Source organism: Palaemon carinicauda, unplaced genomic scaffold, assembly GCF_036898095.1.
Source record: "Palaemon carinicauda isolate YSFRI2023 unplaced genomic scaffold, ASM3689809v2 scaffold443, whole genome shotgun sequence".
Lineage (NCBI taxonomy): Eukaryota > Metazoa > Arthropoda > Malacostraca > Decapoda > Palaemonidae > Palaemon > Palaemon carinicauda.
The window spans coordinates 1-24,161 of NW_027171699.1; the positions used below are offsets into that span (position 1 = coordinate 1).

At 41.2% G+C, this 24,161-nt stretch overlaps 1 protein-coding gene across 1 annotated transcript in view; it reads left to right on the forward strand.

Annotated features, from left to right (window-relative positions):
* Positions 1-2,487: 2,487 nt before the first annotated feature.
* Positions 2,488-24,161, forward strand: part of LOC137636918 (mitogen-activated protein kinase kinase kinase kinase 3-like) — a 38,947-nt gene continuing 17,273 nt past the window's right edge. The window contains exons 1-4 of the mRNA XM_068369261.1: positions 2,488-2,568; positions 13,408-13,583; positions 16,314-16,480; positions 23,735-24,008. Of these exons, the coding sequence (XP_068225362.1) occupies positions 16,460-16,480; positions 23,735-24,008 (295 nt within the window). The 5' untranslated portion in view covers positions 2,488-2,568; positions 13,408-13,583; positions 16,314-16,459. The remainder of the gene's footprint in view (positions 2,569-13,407; positions 13,584-16,313; positions 16,481-23,734; positions 24,009-24,161) is intronic.

The window sequence follows — 24,161 nt, forward strand, 5'->3', positions numbered from 1 at the left end:
TTATTATTATTATTATTATTATTATTATTATTATTATTATTATTATTATTATTATTATTATTATTATTATTATTATTAGCCAAGCTACAACCCTAGTTGGAAAAGCAAGATGCTACAAGCCCAAGGGCTCCAACAAGGAAAATATAGCCCTGTGAGGAAAGGAAATAAGGAAATAGGTAAACGATATAAAAAGTAGTGAAAAAAAATAGAATTAAACATTTTAAAAACATTAACAACATTAAAAGAGATATTTGATATATAAACTAAAAAAAGGACTTATGTCAGCCTGGTCAACATAAAAACATTTGCTCCAACTTTGAACTTTTGAAGTTTACTGATTCAACTACCCGATTAGGATGATCAATCCACAGCTTGGTCAAAGCTGGAATAAAACTTCTAGTTTAGTCATGTATTCTATATTATACTTATTTCAATTTTAATATATTCATTGGATATTTCTATAATACTTTTTTTTCCAAACATTCCCCATATGATTCCCTTATTTGGTCTTTGACTACCTCCTTAACTTGTCATTTGTCATTTGATGATATGAAAAAACATCACATCTTTATACTATATTCTATTTTAAACTTGCCATATTCCTGTTTCTGTTGAAAATTTAATTTGAATTTGCTTTATATATAAAATCATAAAACATTCAAATATGCATATGTTCATACTTGTCACTGTTTTTAGTTCCAATAATGTAGTACTATATATATATATATATATATATATATATATATATATATATATATATATATATATATATATATATATATATATATATATATATATATATATTACAAACATATATATGTATATATACTATATATATATATATATATATATATATATATATATATATATATATATATATATATATATATATATATATATATTACACACACATATATATATATATATATATATATATATATATATATATATATACAGTATATATATATATATATATATATATATATATATATATATATATATATATATATATGTATATATATATATATATATATATATATATATATATATATATATATATATATATATATATATATTACACACATATATATGTATATATATACTATATATATATATATATATATATATATATATATATATATATATATATATATATATATATATATATATATATGAAACCGTTGTTCCCTAGTCTTGAGTAGTGCCATAGCCTCTGTACCCTAGTCTTACACATCTTGGGTTAGAGTTATCTTGCTTGAAGGTACACTCAGACATACTATTCTATCTTATTACTCGTCATCTTTTTTATTATTTATTTTTTTATTTTTTATAGTTTATATATAAAAATATTTCAATGTTACGGTTCTTGAAATAATTTATTTGATCTTTACATCTGATGTAGTTTGTATAATTCCTTATTTTCTTTCCTCACTGGGCTACTTTTCCTGTTGAAACCCTTGGGCTTATATCATTCTTCTTTTCCAACTAGTTTCCCTGTTATTATTATTATTATTATTATTATTATTATTATTATTATTATTATTATTATTATTATTATTATTATTATTATTAATGTCATAATAATAATAATAATAATAATAATAATAATAATAATAATAATAATAATAATAATAATAATAATAATAATAGCTTAGCAACTGATAATAATAATAATAATAATAATAATAATAATAATAATTATTATTATTATTATTATTATTATTATTATCAGTTGCTAAGCTATTATTATTATAATAATAATAATAATAATAATAATAATAATAATAATAATAATAATAATAATAATAATAATGAGGCAAAGGGCCCCGGTTAGATTTCCCCAGTCGTCTCTACCTTGAGCCTTTAAATCAATACTTCACTATTTATGTTTGAGAAATTTTTGTAGTAGACTACTTCCAAAGATAGTTGAATATATTTATTTTAAATAGATGATTTTAAGATTGTTGTTTCTAGTCGAATTATCTTCACGTGTTCCATTTGTTTTTAGTCCGTCTTTTCTTCTTATGATTTTGGGTTTTCTGATCATTTTATCGATAGATTTTTAACGAAAATTTTAATGATCGTCGACTACTTTCGTTTATTATTATTATTATTACTTGCTAAGATACAACCCTAAATGGAAAAGCAGGGTGCTATAAGCCCAGGGGCTCCAAAAGAGAAAATAGCCTAGAGAGGAAAGCAAAGAAGGGAAAATAAAATATTTTAAGAACTGTAACAACATTAAAATAAACATTTTCTATATAAACTATAAAATATCAAGAGGAAGATAAATTAGATAGAATAGTGTACCTAAGTGTATCCTCAAGCTTTTATTACTTATATAGCATCATTCTGACCTAATTAGGGTTGTAGTTGCAAATAATAGTAATTATAATAATGATAATAATAGATGTTGGCTGCAGCCGTGACATAAATGGGGATCCGTTTCAAAGATGAGCCGCCTTTTACTACTACTGTGATGTTTACTTTTTAGTGTCTGAAGCTCCTCTGAGCCCCAAATATCTCGTGTTTTTTGCGTTTTTCTGTGTTAGTGTCCATAAATCTTTGGTAAGTACCAATCCAATATATGTATAAGTGTTCCTGGGATCCTATTTTATGTATTTTATGTTAATTTTATTTGTGGTTATGATATGAAAGTCCATATGAAGACATCGACCGCCTTTCGCTGTAGCCGGATATCGGTCAACAATAGCTGGCTTTGCCCAATTTTCCTCCATAGCCGTCTTATAATAAGCAGTATCCTTGCTGAAATGGGGGTAGTGGGCGTTCGTATCCCTCATCCCCCTCTTATATAATATTGTTTTATTATCTAAGTTACAAATCTCCAAACTTTTAATGTATTTGAACGACGCACGGGTAAGGATACTGCCGAAGGGGGTGTATATATAATAGCGGCCACCTGTATGTAGGATGATGGCTAAGAATACAGTAGTATAAGGGGGATCACCTGGGGGGGGGGGAACCCGTATTAGGCAAGTAAGGACATGGCATGTAGGTTAGGTTAGGGGGTAGGAAGTTTAGGTTAGCTGGTATCCATTCTTATACACATGGGAGGAACTGGCCGCTAATGTACAAAGGCTCCCTGCCGAAGTTTAGGCTACGTCTGCCAGTGGTGTGGCTTCAAATACTGTCCTTAAGAGAACCGTGTAAGGTACTTCTCTGGGTGAATATAGTTCATTGGGAGAGGTTTAGGTAAGGATACACTTGTCTAAAGGGCGTCACAGTGGACATAACCCCACCAGTAGGTAAGTAGGTGAGGATAAGGTAAAATTTAGTTTTTCAGTTGGTCCCAATGAACTACAAAGGCTGCTACTTCTAAAAATATATTATGTACGTTTATTCTGCTCAGAACTCGGGTTGTATGTATAATACCGTCCACCTGTATGCATGATGATTTATTATTATTATTACTTGCTAAGCTGCAACCCTATTTGGAAAAGCAGGATGCTATAAACCCAGGGGCTCCAACAGGGAAAATAACTCAGTGAGGAAAGGAAATAAAGAAAAGTAAAATATTTTTAGAAGAGCAACAAGATTAAAATAAATATCTCCAATATAAACTTTAACAAACTAGGAGGAAGAGAAATAAGATATACTAAAATAGTGTGCCCAAGTGTAGCCGTGTAGCCTCAAGCAAGAGAACTGTAACCCAAAAGACAGTGGAAGACCATGGTACAGAGGCTATGGCACTACCCAAGATTAGAGAATTCGGCAGTGTAGGAAGGGTAGCAAGGGGGCATTAGCCAACCCCCGATAGGTAAGTAGGTAAGGACACGGCTTGTAGGTTAGGTTAGGGGGGAACGTTTTAAGTAATTTGGTGTCCGTTTTCCATCCACATGAGTTTTATGAAAGGATGCTCTTCCATTTTCACTTTATGGTCTTAGCGGGTAAAATTCACCGCAGTACAATATTCCCTATGAAGAAAGTAAGAGTGCCTGGTTTATTTAAAAACATTTTGAACAAAGCTGAATTTCAAATGAAAATACTTGGGGGAAATTTGTAATAAAATTATGGACGTTTTACAATTCTACAATTTTCAATATTAAACTTACCCGATAATCATGTAGCTGTCAACTCCGTTGCCCGACAGAATTCTATGGAGGGATACGCCAGCTATCACAATACTAGAAGGGGGTGTATTTACCAGCGCCACCTGTGGCCAGGTACTCAAGTACTTCTTGTTGACACCTCCTCAATTATTCCTCTGTCGTGCTTCCGGCAAGACGTTCTGGGATACGCTTATGTTCTTGGAGTATTTTCACGACTTTGGTGAAGTATTTCTCTTTGATTTCGGCTGTCGCTTTACTGGAAACTTCTATATTAGCTTAGTTAGCTTTTGGAATTAATTTGATTAATTTTGGTGACGAGAGAGTATGAACTCTCGTTCACCTTTCAATGGCCGACCCTTCCCTTAGACGGAAGTGTTGGTGTCTAAGAGAGTATAGACTCTCTTTCTTAATTTTGCTTAACAAAAGTTATAGATTTATTTTATATCTCTCCGCCTCTTATAGGCCTCTTCGATTAACTTCCTTTTATTATAAACTCATTAAAATTAATTTTTATATTTGTTTATATTCGACCTTCCTAATAGTAGGCGGTCTTTTACCGAAGTTAATAAACTTTGAGCCCGTCATTTCGGTTTTACCTGTTAACATATTATGCTATTTCCGCCACAGAGTTTGAAAGATTTTCTTTGACAGTCTCGTACTGTTTTCAAAGTTGAACTAACGTTTTGTTTTGTCTCTGCAGTTGTTGACGTTCAGAACGTTCAACTTGCACTCTATCGTTACGATAGAGAAAGAATGTTCACGGTTTCACGTTGCAGTAAGAGTAACCGTGTCTAGCGTTTTGTTCATTCTTTCTTAACTTAATGGTTTTGATCCTAATAAAGGAACTTTTCAGTTTTTTTCCTTTAACAATAATATGTTTTAACGATATATATGATTGGGCTCTTCTCTCAGGTTCTAAGTCAAGAGAGAGAGAGAGAGAGAGAGAGAGATAGAGACGGAGGGAGAAAGAGGATAAACGTTTCATTCAAGCCTGCCAGGCGTACGAGTAACGTCGTTATCGTTTTTTGCTCTTCTCCCTAGTCTCTTTAGGGGAAGAAACTAAACGTTTCTAGAGTGATCTAGTGTTTAGTCTCTTTCCAACCACTGAATTATCTTTCATTAGATTTTTCTGTTACATTGTAATTCTGTTTTCGCAATTACTAACTTTGAGAAAGGATAGAATTGCGTATTTCAGGTACAAACCACTTAAAGTTTCGAGTTCAGTGAAATAAGTGCAAACAGAAATCAAAGTGATAAGTGATTAGTGCGTGAGGGTACTTTTGTGCGCGCCAGTCGTCCTCCCAGTCCGGGACCTCTTGCAAGCTCCCAAGCCCAGGGGAGAAGCAATGTCGAAGGGCATAAGGGTTCAGCAGGCCTTGATCGGCGCACAGAAGTATTCTCGGTGGTTGTGGGCGTGTCTTACCGAGACCGTCACTCCCACCCGCAGACGATTGAGCCCTTATTTTGCTCGTCTGCAGAAGAGATTAGGGGAGAAAATAAAGGCAGAGTAACGCTGGCCTCAGGTCTCAAGACTTCTTAAACGTTAAGTCCAGACCTATGCCAGACGTACGAAGTTAAAGTTCACAACCCGAATGCAGTCATTGGGTTAGCTCTGACTCTCCTCAGTCATCAGTTGATTACACTCCGCCTAAGAGGAGTAAGGTTCTGCCACAACAGATCTCTGCTGTTAAGGCTTTACCTCAGCAGAACTTAGTGTCTGCCGACCCCAAGTTAACTCTACTGCAGTCCATACAGTCACAACTTTCGGTCTTGATGCGTGAGTGTCGGGCTGAGAGTGTTGCGCCTCCGCCTCCGCCTACACTCCCCCCCGCCTATGATCGCTCCGCCTGATCACAGTACCTCCTGCCAGGCGTACGATGTTGTGAACTCTACTACAGTCCATGCAAGCACAGCTTTCGGACTTGATGAGTGAGTGTCGGGCTGAGAGTGTTGCTCCTCCGCCTCCGCCTACACTCCCTCCTCCTACACTCGCTCCGCCTGATCACAGTACCATCTGCCAGGCGTACGATGTTGTGGACTCTACTACAGTCCATGCAAGCACAGCTTTCGGACTTGATGAGTGAGTGTCGGGCTGAGAGTGTTGCTCCTCCGCCTCCGCCTACACTCCTTCCTCCTACACTCGCTCCGCCTGATCACAGTACCATCTGCCAGGCGTACGATGTTGTGGACTCTACTACAGTCCATGCAAGCACAGCTTTCGGACTTGATGCGTGAGTGTCGGGCTGAGAGTGTTGCTCCTCCACCTCCGCCTACACTCCCTCCACCTACACTCGCTCCGCCTGATCGCAGTACCACCTGCCAGCAGTTCCACCTGCCAGGCGTACGATGTTGAGACACGTGCTGAGTTTGCTGTTCCCTGTGGTGTTCAGCCTCCGCCTTTCTTAAGGCAACCTTTACATTGGGATCAGGAGGATTATACCTCTCTTCCTCCGCCTCCACTTGCTGCTCCACCAGTGATGCAACACTCGGTTGAGGTACAACAACCTCTCCCGTCCATGAGTCAGTCTCCTCAGCTCTTGCTGCAGCGAGCTCAACCCTCCATAAGGCAAGCACCACAACACCTTAGCCTTGCGCCTCAGGAGCCTCAGCTTGCGAGACATTTACCTTGTTCTGCGCAGCCTCTTCCTCATCGCGCTCCGCTCACACCACAGGAACTGGAACTTGCTACTCCGCTTCCGCCAACCGCTCAGCAAGCGCAACCCTTGGGTTCAACCACTCATGCTAGGAGTCAGCCTCCTCCACCCATGCGCCTTCCTTCTGCTTGTCTTTTATTCAGCCTTTGCAGACTGAGCCTCAGGTGTTCCCTCATCGGAGTCTTGAAGAGGAAACCACACTATTGTTGTTCCAGCTCGTTCTGACTCTGCTGTTCAGCATACCATGGTTTAAACCCCATGCAAGCATGCATAAAGCACTCTAGCACTGGTCATGGAATTTCTGAGAAATGTTAAACGCCATGCACACGCTCTGCTTTCCTTTCAGCAGGCTCTGCTTACTACATGCTCAGCATTCAGCATGCTCTGCATTCAGCATGCTCTGCATACAACATGCTCTGCATACAGCATGCTCTGCATTCAGCATGCTCTGCATACAACATGCTCTACATACAGCATGCTCTGCATACAGCATACTCTGCATACATCATGCTCTGCATACCTTACCGCATGCTTCTCAACACATCTTGGGTTGTTGCCAACTCACTAGACTGTCAAGCAGTTTCATAACGTTGCCTTCTAGTCTGCTGCTTTGCACCAGTGAACCCTCACTCAGAGAACTTAGCTTTTCTAGGATAAGGTCCCTGTAGATGAGAAAGTTCTTTTCTCCCTCCTTCTGATATTCCCTTGAGGACTCTGTCATTTGGAGGGAGCCTTTAGCTGCATAACCTCTTATGGACTTTTATTTAAGCATAACATGCTTACAGGGAAGGTAATGGTTACACTTCAGCCGCTAATCCCGTCTGTTACCACACCTGCTCCCATAGACCTTGAGCTGTGTTGCATGACATGCAGTCCAAGCTTAGTCCTTGTTAGAGGATTTTTTGTTTACGGAGTCAATGTGTCACGGGGAAGACGTTCAACAACCAACAGAAGGGACTTGTTGTGACGCAGTGCGGCAACCTCAGCAACCCGTTAAGGAGTTGTCTGTACGACCCAGACAGTCTAGACAGATTCGGGTTGTCACTGTACTTCCTCGCTTGCCCATGATTGACAGTTTACAGACTGTGCAGCAGTATCATGATCTTGTGTCCGGCTCCGTCAGACGACTGGCTTTTAAGAGCTCCCTCAAGTCGTCGCTGTCTGGAGATTTTCAAATGGACTATGGATCTGACCAAGGAACTGGGCCTCCTGGTCAATTTTGAGGAGTCTCAGCTCGTTCCATCCCAGACCATTGTCTCCTTGGGTATGGATCTTCAGAGTCGAGCTTTTCGGACTTGTCCGTCGGCCCCAAGGATCTTCCAAGCCCTAGAATGCATCCAGAGCATGCTGAGAAGGAACCGATGCTTAGTCAGGCAGTGGATGAGTCTAACAGGGACACTTTCATCGCTGGCCCTGTTCATCGAGTTAGGGAGACTCCACCTCCGCCCCCTTCAGTATCATCTAGCTGCTCACTGGATAAAGGACATGACGCTAGAGACGGGCTCAGTTCCTGTTTCCGAAGAGATGAGGTCTACTCTAACGTGGTGGAAGAACAGCATTCTTCTCAAGGAAGGTCTACCATTGGCTGTTCAGACCTCCGACCACCGTCTCTTCTCGGACGCATCGGACACGGGCTGGGGTGCGACACTGGACGGACAGGAATGCTCGGGAACATGGAATCAGGAGCAAAGGACACTTCACATCTATTGCAAGGAGTTGTTGGCAGTTCATTTGGCCTTGATAAACTTCAAGTCCCTCCAGCTTAACAAGGTGGTGGAGGTGAACTCCGACTACACCACAGCCTTGGCTTACATCTCCAAGCAGGGAGGGACTCATTCGAGGAAGTTGTTCGAGATCGCAAGGGACCTCCTCATTTGGTCAAAAGATCGAAAGCTCACGCTGGTAACGAGGCTCATTCAGGGCGATATGAATGTCATGGCAGATCGCCTCAGCCGGAAGGGTCAGGTCTTCCCCACAGAGTGGACCCTTCACAAGAATGTTTGCAGCAGACTTTGGGCCCTGTGGGGTCAGCCAACCATAGATCTATTCGCTACCTCGATGACCAAGAGGCTCCTCTTGTATTGTTCTCCGATTCCAGACCCAGCAGCAGTTCGCGTGGATGCCTTTCTGCTGGATTGGTCCCATCTCAACCTGTATGCATTCCCGCCGTTCAAGATTGTCAACAGGGTACTTCAGAAGTTCGCCTCTCACAAAGGGACACGGCTGACGTTGGTTGCTCCCCTCTGGCCCGCGAGAGAATGGTTCACTGAGGTACTGCAATGGCTGGTCGACGTTCCCAGGACTCTTCCTCCTAGAGTGGACCTTCTGCGTCAACCTCACGTAAAGAAGGTACACCCAACCTCCACGCTCTTCGTCTGACTGCCTTCAGACTATCGAAAGACTCTCAAGAGCTAGAGGCTTTTCGAAGGAGGCAGCCAGAGCGATTGCCAGAGCAAGGACGACATCCACTCTCAGAGTCTATCAGTCTTAATGGGAAGTCTTCCGAAGCTGGTGCAAGGCCAATGCAGTTTTCCTCAACCAGTACCAATGTAACCCAGATTGCTGACTTCCTGTTACATCTAAGGAACGTAAGATCCCTATCAGCTCCTACGATCAAGGGTTACAGAAGTTTGTTGGCAGCGGTTTTCCGCCACAGAGGCTTGGATCTTTCCTCCAACAAAGATCTACAGGACCTCCTTAGGTCTTTTGAGACCTCAAAGGAACGTCGGTTGTCCACTCCAGGCTGGAATCTAGACGTGGTCCTAAGGTTCCTAATGTCATCAGGATTTGAACCGCTCCAATCAGCCTCTTTTAAGGACCTCACATTAAAAACTCTTTTCCTCGTGTGCTTAGCAACAGGTAAAAGAGTAAGTGAGATCCACGCCTTCAGCAGGAACATAGGTTTCACATCTGAAACGGCTACATGTTCCTTGCAGCTCGGTTTTTTGGCTAAAAACGAGCTTCCTTCCCGTCCTTGGCCTAAGTCGTTCGAGATCCCAAGCCTGTCCAACATGGTGGGGAACGAACTGGAGAGAGTACTTTGCCCAGTTAGAGCTCTTAAGTACTATCTAAGAAGGTCAAAACCATTACGAGGACAATCAGAAGCCTTATGGTGTGCTATCAAGAAGCCTTCTCTACCAATGTCTAAGAACTCAGTTTCTTACTACATCAGGCTTCTGATTAGAGAAGCAAATTCTCATCTGAAGGAAGAAGACCTTGCTTTGCTGAAGGTAAGGACACATGAAGTGAGAGCTGTGGCTACTTCAGTGGCCTTCAAACAGAACCGTTCTCTGCAGAGTGTTATGGATGCAACCTATTGGAGAAACAAGTCAGTGTTCGCATCATTCTATCTCAAAGATGTCCAGTCTCTTTACGAGTACTGCTACACCCTGGGTCTATTCGTAGCAACGAATGCAGTAGTAGGCGAGGGCTCAGCCACTACATTCCCATAATCCCATAACTTTTTAACCTTTCTCTTGAATACTTTTTATGGGTTGTACGGTCGGCTAAGAAGCCTTCCACATCCTTGTTGATTTGGCGGGTGGTCAATTCTTTCTTGAGAAGCGCCAAGGTTAAAGGTTGTGATGAGGTCCTTTAGTATGGGTTGCAGCCCTGTATACTTTAGCACCTTTGAGTTGATTCAGCCTCCCAAGAGGAACGCTGCGCTCAGTAAGGAAGACGATCTTATTAAAGGCAGAGTAACGGTTCAAGTCGACTTCCTTACCAGGTACTTATTATTTCATTGTTATTGTGGATAACTGATTATATGAAATATGGGATACTTAGCTATCCTTTAATCTTGTACACTGGTTTTCACCCACCCCCCTGGGTGTGAATCAGCTACATGATTATCGGGTAAGTTTAATATTGAAAAATGTTATTTTTATTAATAAAATAAATTTTTGAATATACTTACCCGATAATCATGATTTAATCGACCCTCCCTTCCTCCCCATAGAGAACCAGTGGACCGAGGAATAATTGAGGAGGTGTCAACAAGAAGTACTTGAGTACCTGGCCACAGGTGGCGCTGGTAAATACACCCCCTTCTAGTATTGTGATAGCTGGCGTATCCCTCCATAGAATTCTGTCGGGCAACGGAGTTGACAGCTACATGATTATCGGGTAAGTATATTCAAAAATTTATTTTATTAATAAAAATAACATGTTACGGTATAACGGTGGGTGTATGTATGATGACGGCCAATTAAGAATAGGTTATTGTAAGGGAACCCTCCCCTTACACTGCGTTAGACCCCGATAGATAGGGACATGGGTTGTGGGTTAGGTTAGTTCAGTGTGTTTAAATTAGGTAGAGGTTTTGCAGAATAACACACACAGTTTTTGTAGTACGGCGACCTTGTCTTACGAACTGCTAGAAATTGGGTAGAAATTCCCATTTTCTATACACGGTGGGGTGTATTTCCTAGTTTAACCCAGACCAAAAACTTGAAAAATACATGTTTCCGACCATTATCATAAAGATATCACGCTATAATAAAGTAAGACTGCCAGTGTTCTCTATTTTGGTATAACTTAACCATGCGTCGGTCGTAGACACATTGGTATGATATGTATAGTAATATGGGGTCCTTAGGCAAATAGGTGATTTCCGTGGTGAAAGGGTATTTATCAGTATTTTTTGACGGGTCATGTACACTAGTAGAATGCAGTGAGCCCTCGCTACTTCGCGGTTTGACCATTGCGGATTCACGACTTCGCGGACTTTTTTCATTAAATACGGCATCCGATTTCATCAGCAAACCACTATTTTTTGGGGGAATCATCATTTTATTCTAGAAAATTGCTACTCTTTAAATAGTTAATTACACATTAAGAAAGCGTGTACTTTTGTTTTTTAAATTTCGGGTGTGTTTTAAAAATCGAGTATTGTTGACTTCTTTTTGTTTTACTTTTGGCTGTGATCAGATCAGCTGACGTCTAGCTGCCGGTCTCAAGAATATGCGTGTACGAAGTATTGTTTATACCATTTCGTAACTTCCTCAAACCATCTATACAGTTGATATTACATAAGCACCAATGTGTTATAACCTATCATATTTTTTTTTTATTACATTTAAAACAACTCTCTTTCTCTCTCTCTCTCTCTCTCTCTCTCTCTCTCTCTCTCTCTCTCTCTCTCTCTCTCTCTCTCTCTGTGGGCTACTTTTCACTACCTCTCATTCCCTACCTCTATCTCACTAACAAATTAAATCTTTGTTGCTTCACAAAGTTTCATTTATATTGAAAATCAATCATGATTCAATTTTCCTTACTTTCTCCAATCTCGCACTGTCACATCGAACGTTATAGCGGTAACTTAATTGTTCGGCAACTTTAAAAATCGGCCTAGTACTTGCTTCTTCTCTTCCTTTTTTTTTTTTTTTTAGATGGTTTCATAATTGAGGGGGGTTCAAGTTGACTTATAACTGAAGTTAGGAAAAGTATTTTGGATATGGAATGGACAATCATCTTTAGTAACAGTTTAGAATTATCGTAAATGATCATTCGGTCATTAGCGGCAGTTTGTTATTGTTTCTAAATATAATGTTTCCTTGATAATACCAAGTGTTGCATCTAAATATAATCTTTCAGTTTACTCTGAAATGCTGGTTACTGCTATAGCTTTTATCTTTTTTTTTATGGAAAACCTGAAATGACAGGAGGAAAGTTTCTAGTTGTTTAAATGCAGATTTTCAAATTGTTTTTATTGGTTTTTATTTCTATAGAATAATTTCATTGAAAAGAAAGTATTGACCATATGGACGAAGTTATTGATTTGTTAGTAATCCAAAATTCTTGGAATGAGGCCTTCTTTCAAGCAGATTTCTTTGAAGATTATTGCTGACTCAGTGGCAATTATCTTGGAATTGAGCTTTTCAATCACTGTGATTTTTCTTTTGTCAGTACTGCATGCCGCAAGTAACTGTGCTATGTTGGGCATCAGTAGGTGGGAGAGCCAAGTGCATGTAAAAATAAGATTTCACTGTAAGTTTGGGCATGTTGAGAGAAAGGAAAATGGCTGTCTGCTGAAGAAGGTGATGAATGCAAGAGATGATGGGAGAAGTACAAGAGGAAGGCCAAGGTTTGGGTGGATGGATGGAGTGAAGGAAGCTCTGGGTGATAGGAGGATAGATGTGAGAGAGGCAAGAGAGCGTGCTAGAAATAGGAATGAATGGCGAGCGATTGTGACGCAGTTTCGGTAGGCCCTGCTGCCTCCTCCGGTGCCTTGGATGACCGCGGAGGTAGCAGCAGTAGGGGATTCAGCATTAAGAAGCTTCATCTATGGTGGATAATGTGAGAGGTTGGGCTGTGGCACCCTAGCAGTGCCAGCCAAACTCGGTTGAGTCCCTTGTTAGGCTGGGAGGAACATAGAGAGGAGAGGTCCCCCAAAATTGGGTAAAGTGCCTTGGTATATGTTTGTATGTATAAATTTACTAAAAGTAAAATGCCAAATACAAAGTATAAACGAGTTTGGCTGGTACGCATTGCAATTGAGAAGCTCAATTAGAAAATAAATGCCACTGAGGCAGCCCTAATCTTTAATGAAACCTGATCCAAAATTTGTCACAGCAAGAGCAGGTGTAGAGCCTGCAGCTTCATTTTATTTTCCAATTTCGGGTCGAGATCCTAACTTTCACGTTAACGTAATTATGGCAGCTACTTTTTTTTATCCTGTTTAGGTACCGTCAGTCATCGCCGTGTCGGGAAAGAGGACATGCTAGAAGGCACTCCAGCGCAGATGCTCATCAAGAAGATGGAGAGGAACTCACGGATCAAACCGCCACTCTTACCTTAACGCCGGGAACTTCTCGCGCTCGTGCTCAAAGTGACAGTCAGCATAACAGAAGACGTGATGGTAGGTACTTGGGAAATTATTTTTAATTAAGAATGTTGAACCATTTTCCTTGATTTTCATTTGAAACACTGTACTATTGTTTGGTTTTTCTTTTACTATTTTTTTATGAATATAATATAAATTATCTTCGTAAAGGTGCGTGATTGTGTCTGTGAGAGATTAAGAATATTATTGTAGTATCGCACTGCATTAGCTCGACTATCTGTTGTGGGGAACTCTTCAAGTGTTTGCAGAAAAGAACATTTTTCAATATTAAACTTAGCCGGTGATCATATATCTGTCAGCTCTGCTGCCCGACAGAAAAACCTAAGGACAAAATACGCCAGCGATCGCTATACAGGTGGGGGTGTACATCAACAGCGCCATCTGTCGAGCAGGTACTCAAGTACTCCATGTCAACACAGAACCAATTTTCTCTCTGTCGTGCCACTGGCAAGACCTACTAAATACGCTGTTACTAACTGGATTTGTTTTCACAACTATTTGGTGAAGTACACTATTCTAGTTTTGAGCTTTCGCTATGCAGGTGTTTTATCTTCATCTCAAAACTTGAACTCGTTTTGGATAGATTTAATTACGGTGACAAAGAGAGTATGGACTCTCTTTCACTTTTAAATGGCCGACCCTTCCCTTAGAAGGAAGTGTGTTTAGGTTTTTAGTAATTTTTCTTAACACGTTATAGATCCACATATTTTATATCTCTCCGCCTTTATTAGGCCTCTTCGATTAACTTTCCATTTATTATAAACATATAAAAATAAATTTTTATGTTTTGTTTATATGCGACCTTTCCTTATAGTAGGCGGTCCGAAATTGGAACCGAAGTTAATCAACGTTGAGCCCGTTAGCCTTTAAAGAATTTAAAACTTTTTAAATTTAATGTTTTATGAAAGAATCTCTTTGATAGTCTTCGTACTGTTTTCAAAGATGAACTAACGTTTAGTTTTTAGACCGCAGTTGTTGACGTTCATGACGTTCAACATGCGCTCTATCGTTACGATAGAGAGAGAGTATCACGGTTTCACTTTGCAGTAAGAGTAAATCGTTTCTGACGTTTCGTTCATTCTTTCTTAACTTAAATGTTTTAAATTCTAAATTAAAGGAACTTTTTATTTGGAAAACCTTTCAGTTTGTTCCTTTTAGTCAAATAACATGTTTTTTTGACGTTTTATATTGGGCTCTTCTCTTAGGTGCGAAATCAAGAGAGAAAGAGAGAGAGAGATAGAGACGGAGGGAGAGAGGAGAGAAAACGTTCCGTTCAAGCGGGTAACGTTGTTCTCGTGTTACTCTCCTCCCTAGTCGTTGTACGGGGAAGAAGGTAAAACGTTTCTAGGGTTTTATTCTTGTCCCCAGGCTATGTGCGGTGAGAGATTGTAAACGTAGTTTATTTGAACTAGTGTTTAGTCTCTTTTCCAGCCACTGAATTTTTTAGCTTTATATATGTTTTCTGTTATTTTGCTAGTATTAATGTGCTGCATTATACGACTGATTTCGCAATTTCTACCTTTTAATGAAGGGTAGAATTGCGTGTTTCACGTAGAAATCAGTAAAAGAGGGCTCAACCACTACAATTCCCTAATTCCATAACCTTTTTAATCTTTCTCTTGAAATGTTTTATTTTTGTTTTTGGGTTGTCCGGAAGGCTAAGAAGCCTTTCGCATCCTACTTGATTTGGCGGGTGGTCAAAGTCATTTCTTGATCAAAGTCATTTCTTGAGAAGCGCCTAGATTAGAGGTTTTGATGAGGTCCTGTTGTATGGGTTGTAACCCTTGATACTTCAGATCCTAGGGGTCGCTCAGCATCCTAAGAGGATCGCGAGGCTCCGTAAGGAAGACGTACTTAAAAAGGCAGAGTAATTGTTCAAGTCGACTTCCTTACCAGGTACTTATTTATTTTATGTTTGTTATTTTGAATAACTGCTAAAATGAAATACAAAATACTTAGCTCTTAATGTAAACATATAATGCTGGTCTCTACCCACCCCCCTGGGTGTGAATCAGCTATATGATCACCGGCTAAGTTTAATATTGAAAAATGTTATTTTCATTAGTAAAATAAATTTTTGAATATACTTACCCGGTGATCATATATTAAAGGACCCTCCCTTCCTCCCCAATAGAGACCCAGTGGGCCGAGGAGAAAATTGGTTCTGTGTTGACATGGAGTACTTAAGTACCTGCTTGACAGATGGCGCTGTTGATGTACACCCCCACCTGTATAGCGATCGCTGGCGTATTTTGTCCTTAGGTTTTTCTGTCGGGCAGCAGAGCTGACAGATATATGATCACCGGGTAAGTATATTCAAAAATTTATTTTACTAATGAAAATAACATATTGTATATACCTTATCATTATAGCTCTGTCACTTAATACTGAATTACATGAAAATATTAAGACATACTCTCTACTATTGTAATTTCTTTTGCCGTGGGAATAATTTGCTGTCGATAGGAATTGTATGCACGTGCCCTGACCACGATTTGAAGGGATGTCTTTTTAGTTTTTATGTAGATGTGAAATTGACTAAACAATCTCTTATTAAGAGAGTGTTTTATTTGATTTAGCCCTTCTTTTATGAATGTGGTGCCTGCTCTGGGAAGTAATATAATTGTTTACAGTTACAAGCATAAAGATCTTGCTTGTTAATCAGTTTTTTCATTTTAATGATAGACTTTTATTTATGCACAAAGGTTTCCCTTTTTAACATTTTCCTTTTAATCCATGTTATAGCTACCAAAGAAAATGGACAAGGGAGTGATGGTGAGGAAGATGGAAGTGGTACGCCCCCTGTTCCTCCGCGAAGGAAAGACAAAAGAAGACACGACACTCCTCCAAGGCCTCAGTCGAATGGTCTTCCCCCAACCCCAAAAGTGCACATGGGAGCTTGCTTTTCTAAGGTAGGGTCTTTGAATTAGTTTGAGTGTTTGTAAGGGGTAGCAGTATAGTACTGTACTTGTTTGCATTGAAAGAATGTACGATGTAGGTATGCACACACATCAATCGACCTCCCCTAATGTTTATAACTTTTCTCTCTCGAAGCCTGGTTTTATACCAATGTTCTCCCTTAAAGACTTATTTTTCAATATTAAACTTACCCGATGATCATATAGCTGTCAGCTCTGCTGCCCGACAGAAAAACCTACGGGCGGAATACGCCAGCGATCGCTATACAGGTGGGGGTGTACATCAACAGCGCCATCTGTCAAGTAGGTACTCAAGTACTCGATATCAACATAGAACCAATTTTCTCTCTGTCGTGCCACTGGCAAGACCTACTAAATACGCTGTTACTAACTGGATTTGTTTTCACAACGATTTGGTGAAGTACACTATTCCAGTTTTGAGCTTTCGCTGTGCAGGGGTTTTATCTTCATTTCAAAACTTGAACTCGTTTTGGATAGATTTAATTATGGTGACGAAGAGAGTATGGACTCTCTTTCACTTTTAAATGGCCGACCCTTCCCTTAGACGGAAGTGTGTTTAGGTTTTTGGTAATTTTGCTTAACACGTTATAGATCTATATATTTTATATCTCTCCGCCTTTATAGGCCTCTTCGATTAACTTTCCATTTTCTATATACATATAACAATAAATTTTTATGTTTGTTTATATGCGACCTTTCCTGATAGTAGGCGGTCCTAACTTGGAACCGAAGTTAATTAACATTGAGCCCGTTATATCGTATTTAACCTTTAAAGAATTTAATACTTTTTAAATTTTAATGTTTTATGGAAGAATTTCTTTGATAGTCTCGTACTGTTTTCAAAGATGAACTAACGTTTAGTTTTTAGTCTACGCAGTTGTTGACGTTCAGGACGTTCAACATGCGCTCTATCGTTACGATAGAGAGAGAGTGTATCACGGTTTCACTTTGCAGTAAGAGTAAACCGATTCTGGCGTTTCGTTCATTCTTTCTTAGCTTAAATGGTTTAAATTCTAAATTAAAGGAACTTTTTATTTGGGAAACCTTTCAGTTTTTTCCTTTAGCAAATAACATGTTTTAACGATATATAATTGGGCTCTTCTCTCAGGTGCGAAATCAAGAAAGAGAGAGAGAGATAGAGACGGAGGGAGAGAGAGGAGAATAAACGTTTCGTTCAAGCTGGTAACGTTATTCTCGTTTTTTACTCTCCTCCCTAGTCGCTGTAGGGGAAGAAGGTAAAACGTTTCTAGGGTTTTATTCTTGTTCCCAGGCTATGTGCGGTGAGAGATTGTAAACGTAGTTTATTTGATCTAGTGTTTAGTCTCTTTCCCAGCCACTGAATTCTTTATCTTTATATATGTTTTCTGTTGCATTGTACGACTGTTTTCGCAATTACTACCTTTTAATGAAGGATAGGATTGCGTGTTTCAGGTAGAAATCAGTTAAAGTTTCGATTTCAGTGAAATAAGTGCAAAACAGAAAATCAAAGTGATAAAGTGATATGCGCAAAGTGTTACAGTGTTGCGTCCGAGGGTTCGTCTGTTCGTGCCAGTCGTTCACCTAGTCCGGGACCTCTTACAAGCTCCCAAGCCCAGGGGAGAAGTAATGTCGAACGACTTATGGGTTCCACAGGCCTTGATCAACGAACAGACGTTTTTCCCTCCGTGGTTTCGGGCGTATCTACCCAAGATCGCCCCACCCACACAAAGACGAGAGAGCCCATTTATTCCTCGTCTGCGGAAGAGGTTTCTCGTAAGAAACCATGGACCACATCTCGCAGCTTTTTAAGTGCAAGTCGGTCCCTTCCGCGCAAGTCCAACGGCCCAGTTGTAGCCACTGGGTCAGTTCGGACTCGCTGCAGTCATCCGACGACTGCACACCTCCCAAGAGAGGCAAGGTGGTACCGCAACAGGCAGTAACTCCGTCTGTTGCCGCACCAGCTGTTTTAGACCCTCAGTCACAACGGACAGTAGCTCCGTCTGTTGCCGCTTTTGTAGACCCTAAGTGGTCTTTACTGCAGTCTATGCAGACTCAGTTAGCTGCGGTTATGCAGGAGTTTCGTGCGGAGAAGGTTGACACTGCTCCCGTTAGCCTACAACCTGCCACGGTTGTGCGCCCAGCTCACGCTGAGGCTGCCTGCTCCCACACTCCGGCTGCGGAGAGCTCCACCACCTATGCGCAGTCGACCCTGCCAGACGCATGTTGACGTTAGCCGACGTGCGGCACCCTCCATTGACATGCGTGAGCTACCGCATCAGCAGTGGGAAGGTGGAGTCAAGCTGCCGTGTTTTGACGCGATGCGTTAGTTTCCGCAACCCACGGCAGTCCCCACCACGCACCACCACTCCGCTTTGGTTGTTGCCTGCTCCCACACTCCGACTGCGGAGAAGGTTGACGATGCACCCGTTTGCCTACAACCTGCCACGGTTGTGCGCCCAGCAGACGCTGCGGCTGCCTGCTCCCACACTCTTGTTGTGAGAGCTCCTCCACCCATGCGCAGTCGACCCTGCCAGACGCATGCTTACTCCCACAGACACACGGAGCACTCCGTTGCCGTGCGTGAGCTACCACAAGCTGCCGTGTTTTGACACGGTGTGTCAGCCTCCGCAACCCACTGTGGTTACCGCCACTCGCCCGCAGCAGACTAGTCAGTCAGGAGTTGAGGCTTCCCCACACAGCTTTGGTTGTTGCCAGCTCACAGACTGTCAAGCAGTTACATGACGTTGCCTTCTGGTCTGCTACTAATGCACCAGTGCTGTATGTCCTCACGCACCTGTTGTGGTTGACAGTTCAGTTTTTTGACAGTTCACAGACTGTCAGGCAGTTACATAACGTTGCCTTCTGGTCTGCTGCTAATGCACCAGTGCTGTATGTCCTCACGCACCTGTTGTGGTTGACAGTTCAGTTTTTGACAGTTCACAGACTGTCAAGCAGCTTGTTGTGACGCAGTGCGGCAACCTCAGCAACCCGGTAGGGGGTTGACTGCACAACCCAGACAGTCTAGACAGTTTCGGGTTGACGCTGTACTTCCTCGCGTCCCCATGGTTGACAGTTCACAGACTGTGCAGCAGTACCATGATATTGTGTCCGGCTCCGTCACGCATCCACCAGTGCGACCGGAGTCAGCGAGTCAGACGTTGCCCACTCCGTTGCCGTTTCCTCATCAGTTTCGGATGAGGAACCCTCTGATGAGGACATTGCTGAACAAGACGATCAACCCCCAGCCCTGCTATCCATCCAGAAGATGCTGAAGAAGGAACGCTGCCCTGTCAGGCTGTGGATGAGTCTGGTTAGGACACTGTCATCCGTGGTTCAATTTGTGTCACTTGGAAGACTACACCTCCGTCCTCTTCTGTATCATCTAGCTTTTCACTGGAAAAGGACAAGACGCTAGAAGCGGTCTCGATCCCGGTTTCCGGAAAGATAAAGTCTGGTCTGACTTGGTGAAAGGACTTTATCAACCTTTGAAAGGGTCTTCCCCTGACTGTTCAGACTCCCAACCAAGTTCTCTTCTCGGACGCATCGGACGTAGGCTGGGGTGCGACATTAGGCGGTAGGGAATGCTCGGGATTATGGAACTCGAGTCAAAGGACAATGCATTTCAACTGCAAGAAGCTACTGGCAGTACGTCTGACCTGGAAAAGCTTCAGGTCTCTCCTTCAAGGCAAAGTGGTGGAGGTGAACACGGACAACACCCTGCTTTGACGTACATCTCCTAGCAAGGAGGGACCTACTCTCTGACATGGTACGAGTTCGCAAGAGACCTCCTCACCTGGTCAACAGGTCTAGACTTTTCACTAGTAACGAGGTTCATCCAAGGCAACTTGAATGTCATAGCAGATTGTCTCAGTAGGAAGGGACAAATAATTCCAACAGATTGGACCCTCCACAAGGATGTATGCAAGAGACTTTGGGCCACCTGGGGCCAGCCAACCATAGATCTCTTCGCAACCTCGATGACCAAGAGGCTCCCAATAGTTTGCTCACCTATCCCGGACCCAGCAGTAGTTCATATAGATGCCTTTCTACTAGATTGGTCACATCTAGATCTATATGCATTCCCTCCGTTCAAGATTGTCAACAAGGTACTGCAGAAGTTCGCCTCTCACGAAGGGACAAAGTTGACGCTAGTTGCTTCCCTCTGGCCCGCGAGAGAATAACTCACCGAGGTACTTCGATGGCTAGTAGACGTTCCCAGAACACTTCCCCTAAGGGTGGACCTGCTACGTCAGCCACGCGTAAAGAAGGTACTCCAAGGCCTCCACGCTCTTCGTCTGACTGCCTTCAGACTATCGAAAGACTCTCGAGAGCTAGAGGTTTTTCGAAGGAGGCAACCAGAGCGTTTGCTAGAGCAAGGAGAACATCCACCCTTAGAATCTACCAATCGAAGTGGGAAATCTTCCGAAACTGGTGCAAGTCAGTATCCGTATCCTCGACCAGTACCTCTGTAACTCAATAGCTGACTTTCTCTTTTATCTGAGGAAAGAACGATCTCTTTCAGCTCCCACTGTCAAGGGTTACAGAAGCATGTTGGCATCAGTCTTCCGTCACAGAGGCTTAGATCTTTCCAACAATAAAGATCTACAAGACCTCCTTAAGTCTTTTGAGACCACGAAGGAGCGTCGTTTGGTTACACCTGGTTGGAATTTAGACGTGGTTCTAAGATTCCTTATGTCAGACAGGTTCGAACCGCTTCAATCAGCCTCCCTGAAAGATCTCACCTTTAAGACTCTTTTTCTGATATGCTTAACCACAGCTAAAAGAGTCAGTGAGATTCATGCCTTCAGCAAGAACATCGGATTCTCATCCGAAACGGCTACATGTTCTACAACTTGGTTTTCTAGCCAAACACGAGCTGCCTTCTCGGCCTTGACCAATATCGTTCGATATTCCAAACTTATCGTATGGTTGGAAATGAACTAGAAAGAGTATTATGTCCTGTAAGAGCTCTTAAGTTCTATTTTAAAAACCTTTACGAGGCCCGTCTGAAGCTTTATGGTGTTCAGTTAAGAATCCATCTTTGCCTATGTCAGAGAATTCTTTATCCTATTTTATCAGACTGTTAATACGAGAAGCTCATTCTCATCTGAATGAGGAAGACCAAGCTTGGCTGAAGGTAAGGACACACGAAGTTAGAGCTGTCGCAACTTCCGTGGCCTTTAAACAAAATAGATCTCTGCAAAGTATATTCGACGCAACCTATTGGAAAAGCAAATCAGTGTTCGCGTCTTTTATCTTAAGAATGTCCAGTCTCTTTACGAGAACTGCTACACTCTGGGACCATTCGTAGCAACGAGTGCAGTAGTGGTGAGGGCTCCACCACTACAATTCCCTAATTCCATAACCTTTTTAATCTTTCTCTTGAAATGTTTTATTAATATTTTTGGGTTGTCCGGAAGGCTAAGAAGCCTTTCGCATCCTACTTGATTTGGCGGGTGGTCAAAGTCATTTCTTGAGAAGCGCCTAGATTAGAGGTTTTGATGAGGACCTTTAGTATGGGTTGCAACCCTTCATACTTCAGCTCCTAGGAGTCGCTCAGCATCCTATGAGGATCGCGAGGCTCAGTAAGGAAGACGTACTTAAAAAGGCAGAGTAATTGTTCAAGTCGACTTCCTTACCAGGTACTTATTTATTTTATGCTTGTTATTTTGAATAACTGCTAAAATGAAATACGGAATACTTAGCTCATAATAATGTCAACATGTAATGCTGGTCTCTACCCACCCCCCTGGGTGTGAATCAGCTATATGATCATCGGGTAAGTTTAATATTGAAAAATGTTATTTTCATTAGTAAAATAAATTTTTGAATATACTTACCCGATGATCATAAATTAAAGGACCCACCCTTCCTCCCCAATAGAGACCCAGTGGACAGAGGAGAAAATTGGTTCTATGTTGACATCGAGTACTTGAGTACCTACTTGACAGATGGCGCTGTTGATGTACACCCCCACCTGTATAGCGATCGCTGGCGTATTCCGCCCGTAGGTTTTTCTGTCGGGCAGCAGAGCTGACAGCTATATGATCATCGGGTAAGTATATTCAAAAATTTATTTTACTAATGAAAATAACATTTTAATGTTGTTACTATTCTTTAAATATTTTAATTGTTAATTACTTCTTTTGTAGTTTATTTATTTCCTTATTTCCACTTTCTCACTTGGCTATTTTCTCTGTTGGAGCCCTTGGGCGTATAGCATCTTGCTTTTCCAACTAGGGTTGTAGCTTAGCAAGTAATAATAATAATATAACTGATAGGTTACTGTTTTCTTTCCTTTCTATAGGCTTAGGCTTTTATTACAGTATTGAGACAATCTAGCGATTAATGGCAATATCTCGGCTTTGATTTGCTGCTGCCACTTTCTGTTTTCTAGTCGCCCGTACGTTTTGTAGTTATTGTTGTTACCACCCCTCATATTTTGGTGTTTTTTGTGAGTTGTTAAAGGGAGTTACTGCTGGCAATCACGGGCTTTGTTTTGAGTATCATCGCACCTGAAGCAATCTTGTGACTTTGATAGTTGTATGTCACTTACTGTTCCTCTTACAGAGAAGTATGGTCAGATGCTAGCTGACCATGTTAAGAGTTCTAAACACAAAAGGAAATGAATGCCCAGTTGAGGGAAACATTCAGAGAAGATTATGCTATTTGATTACAGTGGGAATAAGGAGGATAATATCTCCCTAGCTATTAAAGAGCTTTTGATGTTTGATAGTAATGAGCTCCATAACGTGTCTGCCTTTTTTTAACTCTAGGCTAATTCCTCAAGTTTTGAGTAGTGGTTCTGGAACACTAGTCAGTAAGGGTTTTGATGGTGTAGTGTATGGGTTAGTCGGTCGCCTCTACACAAGCTTTGCACTCTTAGATTACTTCAGATTGTTCTATTGCAAAACAATCACAATTTACATTATCCAGTTTGTTTTTTATGGCCACCAGATTGCGTGACGGAAGACGTAGATGGGAGCCTTGGTCATGATATCCCTCTACTCGCGGAAGTAGGCACTCATGATCAACCAGTTATTACGTACATTAAGAAAGATTTATTTTAATTGTTCATTTCTTCTCTTGTAGTTTGTTTCATTTTCTTTTTTCCTTTCCTCACTGGGTTATTCTTCCCTGTTGGAGCCCTTGGGCTTATAACATCCAGCTTTTCCAACAAGGGTTATAGCCTAGCTAGTGATAATGGTAATAATACATTTACTCATCAGTTGTATTTCCTCCTTGCAGCAAAGCGAGTGTTATTTGCCACACCCATTAAGAGTTTTCGAGATGGTAATAACGCCATACCTAGAGTACCCGCTGATGTGCGTAGATGTAACTCGCAGTTATAGCACAGAGGACATTCTTCGACACAATCTAATCAACCTCAATACGGGTACGACCTGGATCCCCGACGAAGACGACGACATGGATGGCATGGCCACTGCTATTCCAAGACAAAACCTCAACGTGAAAAACGTCACTCAAATAGAAAAAGATGCCATTCTAGTCTGTTTTGGAAGTAAGCGGACATCTTTTGTTGGTTGCAATTGAACGTCAGTCTCATTTATCAAGATTTGGCTCTCACCAATACTTAAGAAGTTGTTAACCCTTTTACCCCCAAAGGACATACTGGTACGTTTCACAAAACTCATCCCTTTACCCCCATGGACGT